The sequence below is a fragment of the Pagrus major genome, chromosome 19 (genome assembly GCF_040436345.1).
Source record: "Pagrus major chromosome 19, Pma_NU_1.0".
Classification (NCBI taxonomy): domain Eukaryota; kingdom Metazoa; phylum Chordata; class Actinopteri; order Spariformes; family Sparidae; genus Pagrus; species Pagrus major.
This window is the reverse complement of record NC_133233.1, coordinates 23,302,230-23,320,955: the sequence shown is the minus strand read 5'-3', so window position 1 is coordinate 23,320,955 and position 18,726 is coordinate 23,302,230. Positions and strand designations below refer to the sequence as shown.

At 42.4% G+C, this 18,726-nt stretch overlaps 1 protein-coding gene across 1 annotated transcript in view; it reads right to left on the bottom strand.

The window, feature by feature from the left end:
- Window positions 1-18,726, bottom strand: part of arhgap21a (Rho GTPase activating protein 21a) — an 88,461-nt gene that overhangs the window by 18,351 nt on the left and 51,384 nt on the right. Inside the window, exons 5-8 of the mRNA XM_073488724.1 lie at window positions 10,030-10,122; window positions 9,105-9,183; window positions 8,189-8,243; window positions 462-2,430 (exon numbers count right to left, since the gene is read on the bottom strand). Coding sequence (XP_073344825.1) covers window positions 462-2,430; window positions 8,189-8,243; window positions 9,105-9,183; window positions 10,030-10,122 — 2,196 coding nt within the window. The remainder of the gene's footprint in view (window positions 1-461; window positions 2,431-8,188; window positions 8,244-9,104; window positions 9,184-10,029; window positions 10,123-18,726) is intronic.

The following is an 18,726-nucleotide window of genomic DNA, read 5'->3' as shown; positions in this document are numbered from 1 at the left end:
AAACTTCTTAGTGCAGCATTGTATTTTTGTCTTCCCTACATAAACTACAGCTTAAAATTTCCTGATTTACATCTTCAACATTTCCTGATTTAGGTTAAGAGATATCAGACCATGACGTAAACAAAACTACCATCTGGCCAAGCATGTCGATACTTGATGTGGCAAACACATTTCCGTTGGTACTCAGCTGTTCAAGGTTCAAAGCCCAGCCTGACTGGATACGTCAGAACATTCACATCTTATGCTATCAGCTAAATCTCTATTTAAAGGATGGTGTGAACTTGGTACAAATTCAAACTGGCTCTAAAGTGTGACATGCTTTCATGCATAAACATACTTTTTCACTCACACAAACACATGCTGTGTCATTTTTTTCACAGGACTTGAGTGTGTCACTGCTGTTGCTATAGAAACAGGAGGAGATCAAAGTGAAGCTGGCACAGATACGAGTGCAGTCTTACCTATGAAGGGGATTGAATCCAGGGAGTCGCCCAAGTTGTCGGAGCCGGACTTGTGTCGCGCGTCTCCGAGCCTTCTGACGTGCTTCTCCCTGAAGCCGTCGTTAGACAACCAGCACATGGCTCCATCTGCAGAGCCGGCCTTCACCAACGGCGGTGACTTATGAGTCACTCCTCTGTGGTTATCATTAACAGCTAATACATAGGACGGTGGGCGAATGTGAGGAAGTCCAGAGTTCTTGTCCCTTCTTAAAACAACAACTGTGGCATCCGGTCCTTCTACGCCCTCTGCAAGACCGCCATTAGTCCGTACGGGGGCGTTGGCTTTTGGCTTTTGGGTCACAGCTCCATTAGTGGTGGAGGAACCAGGAGCAGAGGCGACTTGTAGTTGTCTCTGCATGGGCAGTTTAGAGGATGGACCAGAGCAAGAGGATGACCTGGCTGCCAACCCAGACTCTGACCTGCTCTCCATTTTCAGACTGTCAGCTCTACCTCTGAGCTGCAGGTGCAGAGGGGAAGGGTAGCCCAGGTGGTTGCCCATGATGTTAGCTCTTTGGTCTTTAAGAGGGTCTGTGGTTTTAGTGGAGGATAAGGCAGGTGAAAGGTCTGAGTTTTTTACAGGCAGGCGTGATGGTCTCATTATGACACCGTCTGTCCTTGATGTTAGTGCAGAATCCGACGTACCTTTAGTAAACACAGGAGCAGCTAACGGCGAGTTAGATAATCCACCTCCTCGCCCTTCTTCATCCTGTCCAGTGAGACTCCTGTTCAGATGAGGTAAAGCTCTCAGGCCTGCCCCCTGCCTGCTAGCTCTGGCTTCCTCTCCCCGGCTCAGCAGCCTGTCATCAAACCCTGCCCTGTCTCCAAAGACAGCCCCACCTGGCTCTCCAGCCTGCTGCCCCAGGTAGTCACACGACCTCGCCCTGGGTTTGGTGACTCCTGTGGGGGTGGAAAAGGGTAGAGCATCCTCGGACGCACTTCGAGGCCAATTCCTTATTGTCCTCTCTGCTCCACCTCCAAGCCTCTCTTGGGAGACGCTACGTAATGGAGTAACTGTAGTACCCTGGGTATTTGCATTAACCCCACGATCATTGGAGGTGCTTCTCCGTCTGAACTGGGAGCCCAGTGCCCCTCTTTGACTGGTGCTAGATGGAGGCGGTGTACGTTGCTGGGTATATACGGAACTAGAACTGGCAGCCGCACGCAAGCTGTCCAAGCGCTCCTGGATGGTGCGACAACCATACGTGTGCAGCCTCTTGGCGTCAATATAGTCCTTATAGGTGGTGTAGTTTTTCCAGTCGATGTTCTGGTGTGGAGAGGTGGAGGGGGCTGTGGGAGATGGTGAGTAGTGGTTGGCGTTGGGTGAGTTGGCAGTGGAGAACGTGTCCGGTGAGACAGGAGTAAGAGGGGCTCGTACAGGCGTAGATAATGTGTCAGGAAAGACGGGTCCAGGTCTAGAAGTTGAGGAAGGGGAGTAGACAGGGGATTCTGTTGGACGGGAGGAGGGGTACTGCAGCTGTGCACCACCAGGTACTGAGGGAATAAGGGGTCTGGGTCTAGCTAAGCTAGAATCCGCTGTAGGACTGTACCGGTTTTCCTCTGTCCTGTGGCTGGGTCCAGCCCGAGCCACCCGGGACCCCCTGTCGACCGGATCAAGAGGCATCGCCACTGTCCTCACGTTCTCATTACAGACGCACACCACTGTCTGAGACTTTGACGTCTGCTGGGGTGTAGGAGATGGCGGAACAGGGATTTCCACCCGGTAGCTCTTCTCTGTGGCCCCTCCTCGTCGTCCTGGTCCCTGAGCTGGCCCTCGGGGAGTCTCGCTGACTGCGGCGGGCTCTGATGTCTGAGCCATGCCCACAGCCTTGACTTCTATCCGAGGGTAGCAGATGGGAGGGGGCTCTGGGATGTTCTGGGCATTTCCGCTGTATGCCTCGTTTCCTTTGAGGTATGCATCCTGGGAATATGCCTGGAAGAGATTATAGGACATTATGTCACTGAGAGGTTGAAGCGCTAAACTAGATCACATTAAACCCCTGAGAACATCGCACCTAACCAGGGACAAGATACATTGACTCTTTTCTAAGACAGATTAGGGAGTTTTGGGCTTTTTCGGGGAACCTCTCCTATCGCTGGATGACAAATTTACAGCCACATCTTACCTATGACTTTATCTTCCCAACAATCTTTTCTAAAACATCTCAAGAGCATCAAAGCAATGTGGTTGCTCGCATTGTGAAAGCAGACAAGGAATAATTATCCACTATTACCATTTATTGGGACAAGATACATGTAAGATCCTGTAAGACAGATCAGGGAGTGCTGTGGACTGGTTGAACTTGTGGGCAACCTCTTCTACCGCTAGATGACACATTTATAGCCACATGTAATCTATGACTTCATCTTCCTCTGACATTACAGCTACAATATCAGTCCTTTCTTTCTTAAATACCTAATTCTGAAAGCAGATGAGGAATGCTTATCCACTACTAACATTAATGAGTCTGTGTGTGCTGATGAGATTATCAGTAAGACAAAAACTGTTACTGTATTCCCTCAGAGGACTGTAAGTGACAGATAGACAACTGGATTCAGCCTGTCTGTAACAATAAAACAGCAGCACGCTAAAAATAAACACAGCCCTCCAGTACTGTTTCTCCAAATCAAACTCTGTTAACAGTTTCACAATCTGTTCCTAAGAGACTGCGAACAAATGTTACAGCATGCCATGATACAAGTTAACTGCGCTGAGAAGAAATAGATGTGAAAGAGTGGGAAACAGGGGAGGGAAAGCTGGAAAGTCCAGAATAAAACCATGAAGCCAGGAGTAAGGATTAAGCTGGCAGGGGCTTACCCACCTTTGGTACCGGAGAGTGTGCCCTGAGGCATGAGGAGAGGCTGAATGGGGGACGCCTATGTCTGCTGCTGGCAGTTAATGCTACTTCTGTCAGCATGGCTCCACAACTAAGGTACTTTCCTTGATTAAAACTTGAAGAAAAACACTCAAATCGAGCGAGCTATAAGTCTCCAGTGAATAATCACCACGGACAGCTTCAGAGAAAAAAGCCCTGGACGCATATCTGACACGCCGTATTTCCTCAACCCATCAGCGCACAAGCTCTTGAGAAAATGAAAGGGAGAGAGTCGTGGTGTTGGACTTTAATCGATAGCACTCTACCTGAGGTATCAGGTTACAATTGCAGCCGCAGTAAGTGTGCTGCTTGGAGCCTCCCTCTGGATTTGCATAAGTCATACAGTAACACAGAAACCAATTTCCCCAGTACCGAAAGTACAAAGCAAAACATTTGAAGACGGTTGACACATGAATTTAGAGCATTTGTTTTTCTACACTCACATCTGTCACTCAACCTGCTATACAGGAAAATATAACGTGTAAAACCACATGAAAGGATTGGCACTATATATCTGGAGTTTTGCCAGATTCTGCATAAGCAAAAACAAGCTGCAAAGGAGTCGGAAGAGCTTCTTAGAGAGCTTAAAAGGAAAGTGATTAGTGAGAATAGTTCCCTTTCTTACCAGAGCAGTGATATCCCTGGAAAACTGCAGTCCACAGGTTAGAGAAGGGCAAGCAGAGAGGAAAAAGGGGAATAAAGAGAAGTAGACATGTAAGCACAGAGAAATGAGAGGTTCAATGCCAATGATGGAGGTGAGACAGGCAACTTGTCTTGTCTTCAGCAAAGGCTAAAAATACATTCCAGTGTGGGGACGCTGAGCAGAGACATCACAGTCGGAGAGGAAGAATAAGAAGGAAGAAGAATAGAGTTGAGATTCAGCAGTGTTGGCTGAATATCTTCGTGTTCATCCCCATCGTTTCCTCCTCTTACCCCATGACACAGCTGGCGTAAAAATACATATTCGGCTGGCTTTCTCCCTCTCTCTCAACATACTCAGCATTTCTTTCCTTTGCTCTGTCACTCTCACCTGCTCACAGTGGTACCTCCCCTCCCCCTCCTCTCTGGTTTCTCAAGCATTTCAGTGGCACTTGCACACTAACAAACACTCTCTCTACACGACCCTCCTTTCCCTCTGACAGCCTCCCGCTCATCTGTTTCAGATGCCGCTCTATCATATGTTCACTTCTGGGCGAGCATGACCGCACGCTCGCCTGATCTGCACTAGCTTCCTCTCTCACTCGCTCCTGTAAACAGTGAGCTGAGAGGAGTCAGCTGACTGCAGCTGCACTCCCTCTGGTAGTGAGTGGGCTCGATGTCTCCAAAACACAAAACAGACAAACATGAGTGCAGAGATACATCTACACCATGTGCTTCATCCAGCTATTTTCATCTAAACTATTACGATGGAATTATCTTACTCTGAAATACTGCGTTACTGAAATAAAGTGCAATTGTAGATGACTAATGTATTCCCAGACTCAGTATGCATTATTTGAAGGAGTAGTAGCCCTGAAACTGTCCAAAATCTGTCTTTCTTCTTGAATAAACAGGATAAAGAGGACTACGTATGTATTTCACAGGAATTACCTGATTGCGGGGCTGTCATGATATCAGATTTTCATTTTGTAACCATAACATAGTTATCGTGAATATTGTGACACCCCTGCTTGATAGATTAAAGGAACAGTTGACTCCAAAATAAAAATTCAGTCACTGTCTACTCCCAGCCCCATTGAAAAGCCTTGTAGTCCACAAAACATTTCTGGAGCTTCAAAGCAAAACAGTGTTGCAGCATTCTCCCAAATAACTGACGTAGATGGGGACTTGTTTTAAAAAGTAAAAAACCAACGGAGAAAAGAAGCATAAAATAGCCGCATACAGCTTGTTCGGCGTAATACAAGTGTCCAGAAGTCCTGAAATCCCAAACTAATTTGAAAAGATGTTATTTACACCCTTTTTTAAGCTAAGATCTTCACTGTAGCTGCTAAGCTAAAAGGCGTTAGTGAGAAGCCCGACTGAAGTGGGTGCACAAGCTCCAGCGACTTTTCAGATCAATCTGGGATCTCATTAGGAGCGACTGCATCAGTGAGAGTCGTCTCAAAAAATGCTGTTTAATCAAAACAAGGTTTGTCCCAGTGCTTTTTGGCCGAGATACAGTCAGCCTTTGTCGCAGCTAGTTCTTTGATGTCAGGTTGGTGTGTAAGGGCCTTTTAAAACAAGTCCCCATCTTCTTCAGTCGTTAAGGAGAATTCTGCAAATACGAAACTTCCCCCCGACTTTCTATCAGCATGGGAGTGAGAAAATTGAGACTGAATGTTCATTTTTGGGTGAACTGTTCCTTTAAATACAGAGAGCCAAGACAGAACTAAATCATTAACAAAGAGAAACATTTACAGTTAAATCACATCTTGTATTATATCATCCGTAATTTTACTTTCATACAGAGGTTCAGAGCACATTACGCAACAGTTTATGCAACCCGTAAATCTGCCTAATGGCTGCCAGATTTAAAACAACTGTGAAGTAAAAAAAAACAATCCCGATTGAGTTTAATTCTGCCTTATGTTTTCTTCGACGAGAAGAAACAGCTAATTGCTTCATCTGAATCCTTCAGCCTTGTGAGTGCTCAGATTCCAAAATGCCAAAAGCAAGTTTCTGTGGCTTTTCCTGAGCTGCGGCCAAGCTAACGAACTATGTGTGGAATTTAGCAACACAGTGGGATCTGACTGAGTCCTCTGCTCAAAGAGAGAGTTTCCCTGAAAAGAGGTGAACAACGTGTGGCGACTGGTTTGATGTGGCTTGGCGCTATTTTATCGTCTGTGGGGCTATGGACCCTGACTGATGGCGATGGCGTGGGCTGGCTGCAAACATCACTGAGCTCATCGGCGTGATGGGAAGACGGAGTGTGGAGCCCTGCCATGGAGTCTTACGCAGCTCCTTTTGTTATTAGCTTTATTGTATCTTACATAGTTGGAAACTGGCCCACTCATTTCTCAACTTAACACGAGACAATTAAAGATCAAAGATACAGTGGCAGGATTAACAGGTAGCTTGAAAGTCTAACCTCGTATCGAAAAAGGAATGATCTCTTGATACTTACGGGTGTCCCGCATGAATCCACTCCGAGACCCAATACATTTCAGGCCGTGTTGTGACCATGTTTCAAATCTTTAAATAACCACCCACTCTGCACAGTCCTGAGTCCAATAAAATGTTTATAGTTCACTCTAGCTGGACCCCATTTGCAGCTAATGTGCTAAAGTATCGATCAGGATGAAAATCGATAAGATTTTACTGATACCAATGCCATTATCACTTCTGCTTAACAGTGAGACTCTTTATTGATTTCCTTATGGGTATCTGAGTGTTAAATAAGGGGCATTCCTGGAATTTAAGCCCATGTAGGTGTAGAAAGTTGTTTCATCATATTGCTGGTGTTTTTGGTGATTTTGTACACTCGTAGATTGGAAAACTTTGGTACATTTTTCTTTATAAAGTCATTTTGCCTGAACTTCCCCTTTATTTTTTGTTATAAGCAGCTGCAACCTTAGTCACATGGACAAATTATGTATGTCATTCCTCAAACCCACAACCACATCTTGTTGTAATTTAAAAAAGTTTAAATAAAAAATAATACTTGGGACACTTCTCCTTCTTGTTTCAAGTTTCCAGCAGCGTAGTCGCGTGACGTTGACATTGTTTTGCAATGAGCAACTGTCAGAAGCGTGCCGGCATTGATAAAAAGAACTGATAAGATTCTGATTGGACCTTTTGAAACTGGGTCTCATCTGTTACCGATTCCAGAGTCCAAACAGTAAAATATCCTGCCTCCTTTACAAATCTTACTCTGATAAGTGTTTGAAAACCACATTCGCAGAATTGCTGCAAAAAATGTGGTTATATCGGCTGATATATCAGTATCAGAATTTTTTACAAAGTTAACATCGCGTACTGACCGGGCTCCAAGGTCAACACTTTCCCCACATCTGTTTTTAGAAAGCTTTCTGGGCCACACTTGAAGGAATAGTTTCAGACTTTGGGGGGTATCCTTCTTCGCTTTTTGAGATAAGGAGATACATATCATGAATGTGTCACAGATGGAGTCAGAAAGTATTTAGCCTAGCTTAGCATAAAGCCTGGAAACATGGGGAAAACAGCTGGCTCTGTGAAAAGTTAAAAAACACACCTTCACACAACATATTTAAGAATGTATTTTAAATCCCACATCTCTTGTAGTGCTTTTGAATTGTAATTCTTTCCCCTAGCTTAATTTTTTATCCCGAAAGCACACTGAGCTGCCTTGATGTATGAATTGTGCTTTACCAAGAAATTGACATGTCTTACAAGAAAACTAATTAAACTGCAGTAAGAGTAAGTATATTGTTTGTTTAACCTGTTCAGAAACAGGAGACGGTTTTGTGGTTTAGGGGGTGTTACTTCCTGATAAAGAGCAGCGGGATGCAGCATGCCCAGGTCTTGTCATCCCGATAAGGTTTCCAAGTTTAGTAACACACAGAGAGAAAAACCTGTGCTCACTGACTGCCTATGCTACAGCTGAAGATACAGGACAGAAGTGGTGGATGCAGAAACAGATTATCTCTGAGATTAAGTTTCACCATGTCACTCCACATGATTTTCATATTTTCTGTACAAACAAGATACAGCTAAGATTAAAGCTACATTTTAAAAGGGCTCCGGTCTGGGATTAAAACTGCAAATCATTAAAAGAAACTTGTGAATAGTTTGCTACTGTAGAAACAAAGAAGAAAAAGACCAATTTAAAGCAATATTTACTGATGAGTGAATGCTTACCAGCTGCAAAATGTCCTCATCCTTTGGCATCACACAGAGTTCCAGTGAGGCATCGCTGTGGGAGGTGAGGGAGTCGGGGGGGGCGAGAGAGAAAGAGATTGAATGTGAGAGAAAGAGAGAGAAAGTGTTACGACACATGGCTCAAACTTGTAAAGTTTTACATTTAACACACAAAAGACGTAGTTTGATGACTTTTGAAGTAATTTTTAGAAAACCACCATTATCGTTGAAGATCTATCTACGATATTGTGAAAATCTATCGTGGTGCATTCAGGTGGATGTCGTAATCTCTGACTTTTACTTCGCTTTGTACTGCGAAGGTTGTTTAAAGGTTGTTGTTTACCCTTTTTTCCCCTTAGCAAAGCTGTATCTGTTATTACCTTTTTAGTTCGCGCTACAACATTTTTAATAATTCAAAGCCTACATATTGAAGATATTCATTCAATTCTACAGAGGAAGATTCTCAAAAAAAAATCAGCAAACTCAGCCATATTTTTGTACAACACGTCCCCAACTGGCCTACCTCTGACATTTTTTAAAGTTGTTTCACTGCAGCCTTTCTAATAAATACTTGCTAAAGATGTGAAATGTGAAAAATGTGAGCGCTATTTTGTTATCGCAGATGATTCCAGACTCCTGACCTAAAAATCAGATGTGGGCCTTTGAGCAGCAAGATTAAGAACAACCTGATTTAAGCATTTTAATGCAGCTGCAATTTAATGAAGTGTGAATAAGTTTGTCCGCGATAAGTGAATGACTTTCTTTGGAAAAATGTACGAGTTGGTCCTGAGAAGTTTTGCAATGGCTCTCTTCTGTGTTGGCAGTGAAGACATTAGGTGAAAAAACCCCAGCATCAGGGCCTGAGTCATCCAGGCTCTTTCACTTTGCACATTTCCCTTAAAGTGAATGATCTCACCTGTTCTGGATCAAGGCTATGACTTGCGAGTAGGTCTTGCCAATGATGCTCTCTCCATTCACCTTCACGATCCGGTCCCCTGGAGAGAATTAAGACAATGAATTACAAACCAGGAACGTGACAAATAAACACTCCACTTCTGTGGTTCTGCACAATGGCCAGTAATCAAGTCAATATGGTTATTGACCACAGAAACCTCTCTGGAGTAGCTGCTTCCAGCACAAACACACGTCCATGTTCAGATCAAAAGGAGAATACTTGTTTATTTGGCGGACCCCATGTGAGGATCCATCTCCATTCAAGTTTTCAGAAGATGGCCATCTTACAGGAAGAGAGTTGAGGAGAGAAACCAGATAATTGTGGGAAAACCACTGCACTCCCCAGTCCCGGGAGAAGAGAGTGAACAGATAAAAGCGGACAGTTTAGAGGGCTTGTCCGGGCCACTTAACATTTCCTGTAATACAGAGGACTAACCTGGCAATGACGCTGATACCGCACAGTACCGAGCTTCAGCTGTCACCTCCATTTCAGGGAAAATTAAAAGGAAAAGGGAGTATATTCCGGTATTTTTATCCTCGTGGCTTAAAATTAGAAATGATTCACACGTTCTTATGAGGAAAAAAAAAGTGGGAGAAAGAATGGAGGGAAGGTTGGAATAACAGTGTGCATATTACACTTTGTTCAACCTCCCACAAAGGAGCCATCTGTTATTTTGTAACTCATATCTGTTTTGCCTGGCGGGTTACAAGGAAGTGGAACTACCTACAGTAAAAACGTGAAGAAATCTTGGCATCAAACGGCACTTTGAGGTCAGACGTGAGACAGGCAGAGTTAATCATGAGATCTGCCAGTTTATCACAAGGAGTGAAATGATTTCCTTAGAGACTGTGTGTGTGTGTGTGTGTGTGTGTGTGTGTGTGTGTACCTGTACAGAGTCCAGCTCCGTGGGCGGGGCCTCCCTCCTTCACTTGCTTGACGAAAATAGTGTCCATTGGCTCCAGACGGTTCCTCTGTCTCCCTGGCAACGACAGAGAGAGCACATGCACCGAGGCGATTGGTCACACGGTGAGGAAGCAGAACTAGGCCACATTTCACTGCCGCTGGAAACACAACTGCAGCAACATTGTGGCATCAGTGCACCGATTTTTTGTAGTTTTTCAGGGTTTTTACACGTCTGAGGACACAGATGTTTCTGACTCACTCAAGCAACGGAAATATCTGCCATGACTGCAAAGTTATTATAAGTTATTTTACAATAAATTACTTTTTTTTAACGGCTTTGGCTTTTTCACTAGACTGTTGTGGGACTGCTTTTACATCGTCAGTATTCCTCCTTGTTATTCCTTTTCATTGTCATTGTAAATGATCTCAATGATCTCTCGAGCATAAATAAAGGTTAACTGATTGATTGATTGATTGAAATGTCAAGGAGATTTGAATAACTAGGTGACTTGTTGGCAAAATGTGAAGTTGTATTTCGTTTATCTAAAGAAAACAGTTTAGTTGTCAATCAAGTTGAGAGGATTATTCAGAATTTAGTGAACCAAATGAATTAATACAATAAAAAAATAAAAAAGATAATAAAATAAGCTCAAGGTAACGTCACTAAAAGTCTTTCTTGTCTCACTAGCAGTCCAAAACTCAGAGACACTCAATCAACTATAAAATGAGAAAAAAGAAAAGTATCAAGTATGAAAGCTGGAACATGGGAATGTTCTTAAATGATAGATCAATAATCACAATTGTTAATGCCAATTAATCAATTGTATTAGCAGTACAACCAGGTTTCTGAATCAAAGTACACACACTCCCACTAATCCCTCAAAATATTCCTTTACATCCCGAGCACTAAACTCCTCACGCTATCACATCTGCTGTGCCTCGACTCATCCATCATTGACTCTTCTCTGCTGTCAGATGTATCCTGAGCTGCAGAACAGGACATTGAGGAGAGGTCATAGTGTGCTGACAAGGCCACATGCGAATAAGCCACGAGGGAGTTTGGTTTCACATGGCAGAGGAAGAGACATCACGCCATGTCGAGTGATGTGCATGGGGGCAAACCAGAGGGGGAAATCCAACTCATTAAGACCGAGTAAAATCGCTAATAACTTCTTTAGAATGAATGTTTTTAAACTCGGCAGTTATGTGTAAAGACGGACTGAGAGCACAGTCTTTTTTTTCTCAGTTGGCCTCAGCTGCCTCTTCGAGCCCAAAGGCTTTGAGGAAGCGCAACATCAGAGCATCGTCTCTCCTCAGGGAAACTGAGTACGCATGCTCTTTTCATGAGCTTCACATGTACACAGCAGCAGACACACGCATGTATGACCCAGGGGTGCCCAGTGCAATCAGTGTTGTGTTGAAAAACCCCGAACAGCTGGACGGGAGCAGATGTGGGTTCAAAGTGTTGCTGAGGAGCAACTTCAAAGGTGAGGAGTTTGTTTTAATCATCAGTTTACTCAAAAGTTGGAATCCAAACCTGTAACATCCAAGCTTTTTTTCTAAAAATTCCTGACTACTGACGCAAGCAAGGATGTGTATAATCCTTGTGTTATAATGTAAGCACGTCACATTACATGTCATTTTTCATTTTGTAACAGTGTGGTGAGTGGTTCAGTCTGCTACCTCCCTCCTGAGGCCAAAAATGTTACTGCAAATTATGTGAAACAATTTTCTAATTAACTGCAGGTCACATTGTGACAAAGCTGTCACAATAACAGCTTTTTGGTGGATGATATATAGTCTCAGAAATAATTGCATATTTCAATGTTACTGTTATTTTAAGACCATTTTATGCCACTAAAACAATGGTTAATAATGTAAGTACAGCCTTTCATAGAGCAGTGAACTTCTAATCCTTAATATTCAGACACTGGAATTAGAACGGGAATTTTTTTAAACTTTTTATAGTAACAGTTTTGGTTATATAGTCCTCTATTCTCAAACTGTAGGACTTCTAGATAGGCAACGTGCTGTTTTAGTCTTAGTTTTTTGCTCTAATGTTACAAATCTAAACATTTGGCTTTAAAGTGCATCTAAAATGTATCAGCAGCTCTGTTTTTGTTTGTTAAAAAGTTGCATGGTTCAGTAAACATAAATAAAGTAAAACCACACAATAAATTAAATGTGAAAGTGGAATGGCACTTAGTCGTGCACACATCTACACCAAGGTGCAACAGCCACCTTTAATTCAATCAAGCCTAATCCCATATCGGAGGTGAAAACTCTGAGGTGCTGCACCCCAAGTCTTGAAGCCCTGCTAGTTATTTTGGGATCATGTCTGCATCACTCTCAGGTAAAAAAAAAAGCAAATGTAGCGAGGTCAGCGAAATTGTACTCACTCAAAGATACCAGCCACCTAAACACGCCTGAAAAAGAAATCCTGCATCCGTCCCTTTATCTGGATCCGATTCCACACCATAAGTTAATGGGATCTGTTCTGGGCTGAGAACCATCCATGTCATCGTGCCAAAGCAACAAACCAACACGTGTGACAGTCCTATGTCGATTAACATCAAAGAGAAACAGCATCACCTAAGTAGGTTTACACAGATTATCGGGCCCATTTACACCTTACAAAGATATAAACAGCACCAAAACATTTGCCAAACCCAGATACCCAGTACATCCAATGTGTCACTGTATCTCTAACCCGCTCACTCACTGTGAATTCACTATTAAATACACTATAGGGTTTGACAGGGATGTTTCCTACAGCTGTAGGCTTGTTTTTGATCCAGTAGAAGGCAGTGCAGCACATGAAATGACTCCTCTTTCTCAGTGAGGAACAGTGTGTAATTGTTAAGGGCAGCACTGTATTTCCATTCATGTTCATGCAGGTTATATCTCACTGGTTCACCCGCTGAAAAAAAAAACCTGTCTACACACTAAAACACTTATTTGTAGCGTCACTGACACAATCTAGGACACGACTGACCTGCGGTGGACGTACAGATGTCAACAACTGCTCCCTCCACCTCACCCTCCCTCCTCTCACTCTCTTTCTCTCTGTGTACAGGACAGATTCCCAATCCCGAGCCAATCTCGTCGAGCTCCAACTCTGCAGCACAAATTGGATACTGGAAGTTTCCGTGCCCTGCAGCTGGATGAACAGGATTAAATGTGGAAATCTAAAGCTTTGGATATTTTTAATGCTCCCAACTGTCTTAGCAAAGCATAAACTACCGTGTGGATTAATGAAATACATCAGCCTGCCTCAAAATGACTTCAACTGGTCCAAAACACAGAATGAGAGTTGGATCACATCGGCTTCTCCCTGGGGCGAATGTTTCCGCACTGGACAAGGCACTCAATACTCCATGTTGATGACATTTTACACGTCATTAGTAGCAGCAGGTGTATGCTTGATGCCTAAAAGTATATTTAAATAACAGTTCCACTTTATATGATGGCACACATGTGAAGTTTACCACATCGACACCATCCAGCACAGCATTATGTAAGTTGCCAGTGTAGTAAAATATCAATAAACTGATTTCCTGTTAACTTTCATGCTTGCTTCAGTCATTTATGTGGCAAATTCTTCACAATCTGGCATCTAAAAGACTAAAATAAGCCAAAACAAGTGGGAAAACAGACTCTGAGCATAATTTTACATAAACATTTTGGTTTTCTTGAGTTCTAACTGAACCTTATTAGAGTTGTTGACTGTAAACAGCTCCGACTTTAAAACAGCCCTGCAACTGACAATTATCCTAATTATCTAACTGATTCTCCATTAATCTACATTTTTTTTGTCCAATAAAATATCTATCCTCAGTTACAACTGTAACTTACAGGAGGCAGCTCTAGATAGCGATATTAAGCCCTATGAAAATGATGGAATTGTTTGTATGGACCTTGGTATAACTCAATAAAAATACAATTTCAAACAGATATGTCATAAAATATATACTTTCCAACAAACCAAGGTGATGTTCTCAAATTGCTTTTATAATCAGCACAAAATAAATCCATTTTACAATCATATATGACAAAGAAGAAGCATCGAAGCCTCAATTTGAGAGGACTAAACAGCGATTATTTGTCTCTTCTGCTCCAATATTTTACAATTAGTTTTCTGTCCAAAAACAACTTGAGAAATGGGCAAACTTATTTTAGCAACTCACATAAATTCACAAAAAGACCTACTATGGATATCTGCAATTTCCAAAAAGAAATCTAGAGCCCGACTGATATTGGCTTATCATAGATATATCGATATTGGCATATATGTTGTCAGATCCAGCCCACCGGAATAGATTTGGACCAGTTCCTGTTAATTTGATTTGATCCTGGCTGACATGTGGCCTTGGTATGGCCTGCCTGTGGCTCAAATCTGGCAAACAGGAGTGGACCGCCCAAGTGCCATCATTCCAAGCGGTACGTGGGCCACAACAATTTTGCTATCTGGGTTGTTATGGTCTTCAGCTGCTGCGGAAAAACTTCAGTCTACAGAGCCACAAATCGACCTTGTTTGGTGTCTTTGCTCACTTTTTTTGAGTTTTCAAGCACAAAGCATAAAAAATGTCTCTATGTGAACCAAAACTCACATAATCTAAAAACCTAATTCTATATGAGGGGATTTCTTCGCTTTACGAGCAGTGCGCAGTCAATGGCCATCCACTGGCTGGGTGTCAGCGCTGCTCTGGTTTTGGCTCTGGTCCCTGGCTGCACAGCTGGGCCCGGTTGTGTCGGCCAGCTCCCCTCTCCCCTGTTGTTTTGGGTTAGATAATGTTATTCTTCAGAGGGCTGGGCTCGCTGCCCGCTCACTGCATTAACCCTGCTGTAATACCTCTCTGTTCAACTCGATGTTCTCTACCATTTGTGTCACTCTCAGACGCACAAAAAACCTATGCAGATGTGTTGCTTGTTCTTAGCTCTGACACTGAGAGGAAGAGGTTTTCCCACAACTTTCCCAACACTTCAAACACTGAGGAGGAGGAGGAGGACTGTGTATGCATTTAGATTGCTATCTCTTTCAGCAGAGAAATATGAAAATGGAGGGCACATAATCCTGGCATAGTGTATCCCCCCATAGTGTGGGAAGGTCAAAGCACAAGTACACTTCACATAAATACATAAACTCCAACTTCCTTCAAAGGCACAGCGTGTTTTATTCTCAAACTCCAGCTCAAAGAAACAGGACAGCAGATGAAGCGATCATGAAAATAAATACTGTAATTCTGTCTTTGTTTCTCCGATTCCCACGAAGACACACTCTGTTCAGTTCACACACAAACTAGTCCAAACACAACTCTGCTTTGAAAGCTTAAACTCTGCTGAAACACCTGCGTACCCCCGTCTTGACCTCTGTGAATAACTTTTAAAAATCCACATCCAGATGGAGAATCAGCTTGTAGATGCCAGGCTCAGATGGACAGGTCTCATTTCACTAATCGCTGCACTCTGTGAACGGCCTTGGCTTCATGTCAGAAACTCAGCACACACTGACGGAGGGAACGTCAATACACCTTAAAGCCCCTGTCATCACCGACACTGTCAAGTCAGGAGTTTGTCCTCACATGTAAGGACATTTCTCAGCAGTAGTTACATAAGAAGATGTCGAGTATAGCGTTCTGCATTTATTAAGCCAAGACTGAAATTTAAATCTGAAAGGGTAGTGTAAAAAATCTGATTACAGTAAAACAAAAATAGGCTGAAGTATTAACATAAACACGTAGCCATTTAAATTAGGTTATTTACATTTACTGAGTTGGAAATTTTACAGTTGAGAGGATAAACTTGACAACATTGACTTAATTTATTGCTCACGCCGTAGGCTGAGATGTACGTTGATATAGACCTCCTCAAAAATGGCTTTAAAGAAAACACGTAAAGACCACAGCAAACTGTGATTGATTATATTTGGCTGCTTGTGTAGAAATCATTGAAATTAAGGACAACATAAAGCCAGTTGCAAAAAGGCGCCGCTATCACGCACAGTTAACACAAACATATAGCAAAGGCATTTGATTTGACACTGTAAAATCTTCTGCTCAATGCAGCCTCCACTCACTATCACAGTGAATGAACCAAAGTAAATAGGGTGCACAATGGTCTCATATCCAGTAATGAATAAAAGCACACCTTTCTATAGTCGCTCATCTCACAAAGGTATTTAAAAAATGTAGACACAGTTAATCTGGTACTTATAATTAAAGCACAACATGGCCTGATTACGTACAACACATCCATCTAGTGTTTAGTGTTGTGGTGGAGATTTACCTTGCAAGGCAGCTTGACTGAAGTGATCATGTGATCTCAAGAATCCACCTCGACAGGCTGCAAGCTATGTGCTTTTGGCTGAACACAAAATTGTTTGACCAACCAGGAACTACTGGCAGCTACAGGCGCGGTTTACATCTTTAACATAATGTCACAACTCTTATTTCTTCACATTCTGTTGATATTTTAGATGTAGAAACACGTGCCTGACACCACTGCCACATCTGTCTTCTCATCACAACAGACACACACAAACACACACCTGCTGTTTTTTCCACCACACACAGGAAGGTGGTGGCGTACTTTCCATCTATTTTACTTCTAGGAATTCCAAAATCCACCCAGGGGAAAGAGGATATGTACTGACATTACTCTGACCACAGAGGGAAAAAAAGTTGATTCAGTGTTTTGTTTTCTTTTTGTGAAAGAAGCCAAACTATCTACCAAGGGAGTTTGAGTTCAACTGAGGGAACAAGTGACAAACATCTGGAAACAGATGGGGTGATTTTAACCTAAAATGCTGTCTCTCATTTCAAGAAATGTGTTTAATGAGCCAACTGGACGTGTTACTCTTTAAAGAGTGTGGAGGGTGGTCCCTGTTTTTTTGAGTCTTTCCAAAACCAAAAACCACAAGAGCAAAAGCGAAAGGATTGGATTCAGTGGTGTGATTAACTGTTCCAACATCAGCTACAATTATTGGCATGTTCGGCTAACTAGCTTAGAAAACCAAGCATGTCATTAACTGCATTAGTTTGTGGTATGACATGTTAAAAAGGCCTGTTAATAGCACATTCCCTCTGTAGTATTTACTCATTGAGTGGGAGTCAGTCCTGGATGCTTTCATCAGAGTTTAAGCAGAGGTTGAGGAAAGTTAGACTCCCGCAACCGCAGCCAGCTTCACCAGAGATACAAACACATCTGTTAGTCCTCATCATCCTGAAAGACATTTACATTATAACCCTGAACGTGATATCATGCTGTTTGAAAACACAAACATGTAAGCCAAGCAGCCAAGCAGGATTATGTTGGGACGAATTAACGGTCTGATCTTATTTTTCCATAACATACTTACAATACAAGGATTAACTAGCTCTCTACATTGCAGTGCATGAACAATGCAGCTTTCTGCAGCTTTAGCCTCTGACTTTTAGCATGATATTAACTATGTAGCTATCACGTGCATATTTACAGCGCCGTGCACAAGATTCTCGCTTCAAAACAAGTCGATGAGAAACTGAGAGAAATGCTGCGAAGCCTGCTTTTGTCTACCTGTCGTGCATTATGAACATTGTACATTATCCTACAAGACATGAAAACAACTCACTAAATAAAAGTTTAAAAAACAACAACAAAACATTTCAGACAGCATTTTCAATGGGTGAATGGAATCACATAGCAAATACGTAAATAAACGATGTAGTTTTGGGGTAGAAATTTTAATCAGAACAGAAAGATCTTCACTGACTGAATAAACAACGTTTTACTTTGTTTATATGTGGCGGACCCTGCCACCTTTCTAGTTTCAAACAGTGTTCTTAGGACCTTATTTTCCTCTGAGAACAGCTTGTTATATTAAGTTTAACTGACTAGTATTTCTAGGTCCGACTAATGTGGATAGCAATGTTTAGCCTAATCGACTATTTGACTAAACTGCATATGTATGTCATAACAAATAAGTTGTCAGACAAAGATAAAGATAAGATAAACTGTTTACAAACTGGTCAGGAAATCTAGTTCTAGCCAGAACTGAATAAGAGTAAAATATGCAATTTGCAGAGTTCAGTGTAAGATCTGACTGCAACAAAACTAAAACTAGAGAAGATGTAAAGAGGGAAAGAGGGGCAGAAAGGAGGGGAGGTTTAAGAAGCAAAGAGAGAGGGGGAGAAAAGAGGAGAGAGACAAAACTTTGGACAAAGCTTTGTTAAAGAAGGTGGGGCGCTGAAAAAGCCCACTGGAGAATTCTGGGGAATTCTGTTTGCTTGTGCTGCATTACGTTCCCTCTGCAGACTTTATGGGAACGGACCAAAATCAAGACAAAAAGAAGGGAAATAAAGCTCGTATCTGCGAGGAAAAGTTTTTCACGTTGAATGAAAAACAAATATTTGAACAGATGGAAACATTTTTTTATGTTTCTTCTCTTGCTGCGTCGAGGTACCGCAGCTTCATAAGCGTAGCACAGAACGCCTCATTCGGTTTTCACCCTTCAAAAACTTGCTAAAATACACAGCTGAGAGAGAGTGAGAGAGAGAGAGAGATACAGGAAAGGGAGAGACAGACAACAGAGGAAGTGAGATAGAGAGGAAGATTTGGGATAACAGCCGCTTGGTATGTAGACAACCGCTGTGAAAGGAAACAAACAGATCGACAAACACAAATCATTCCTCCGTTACCATGT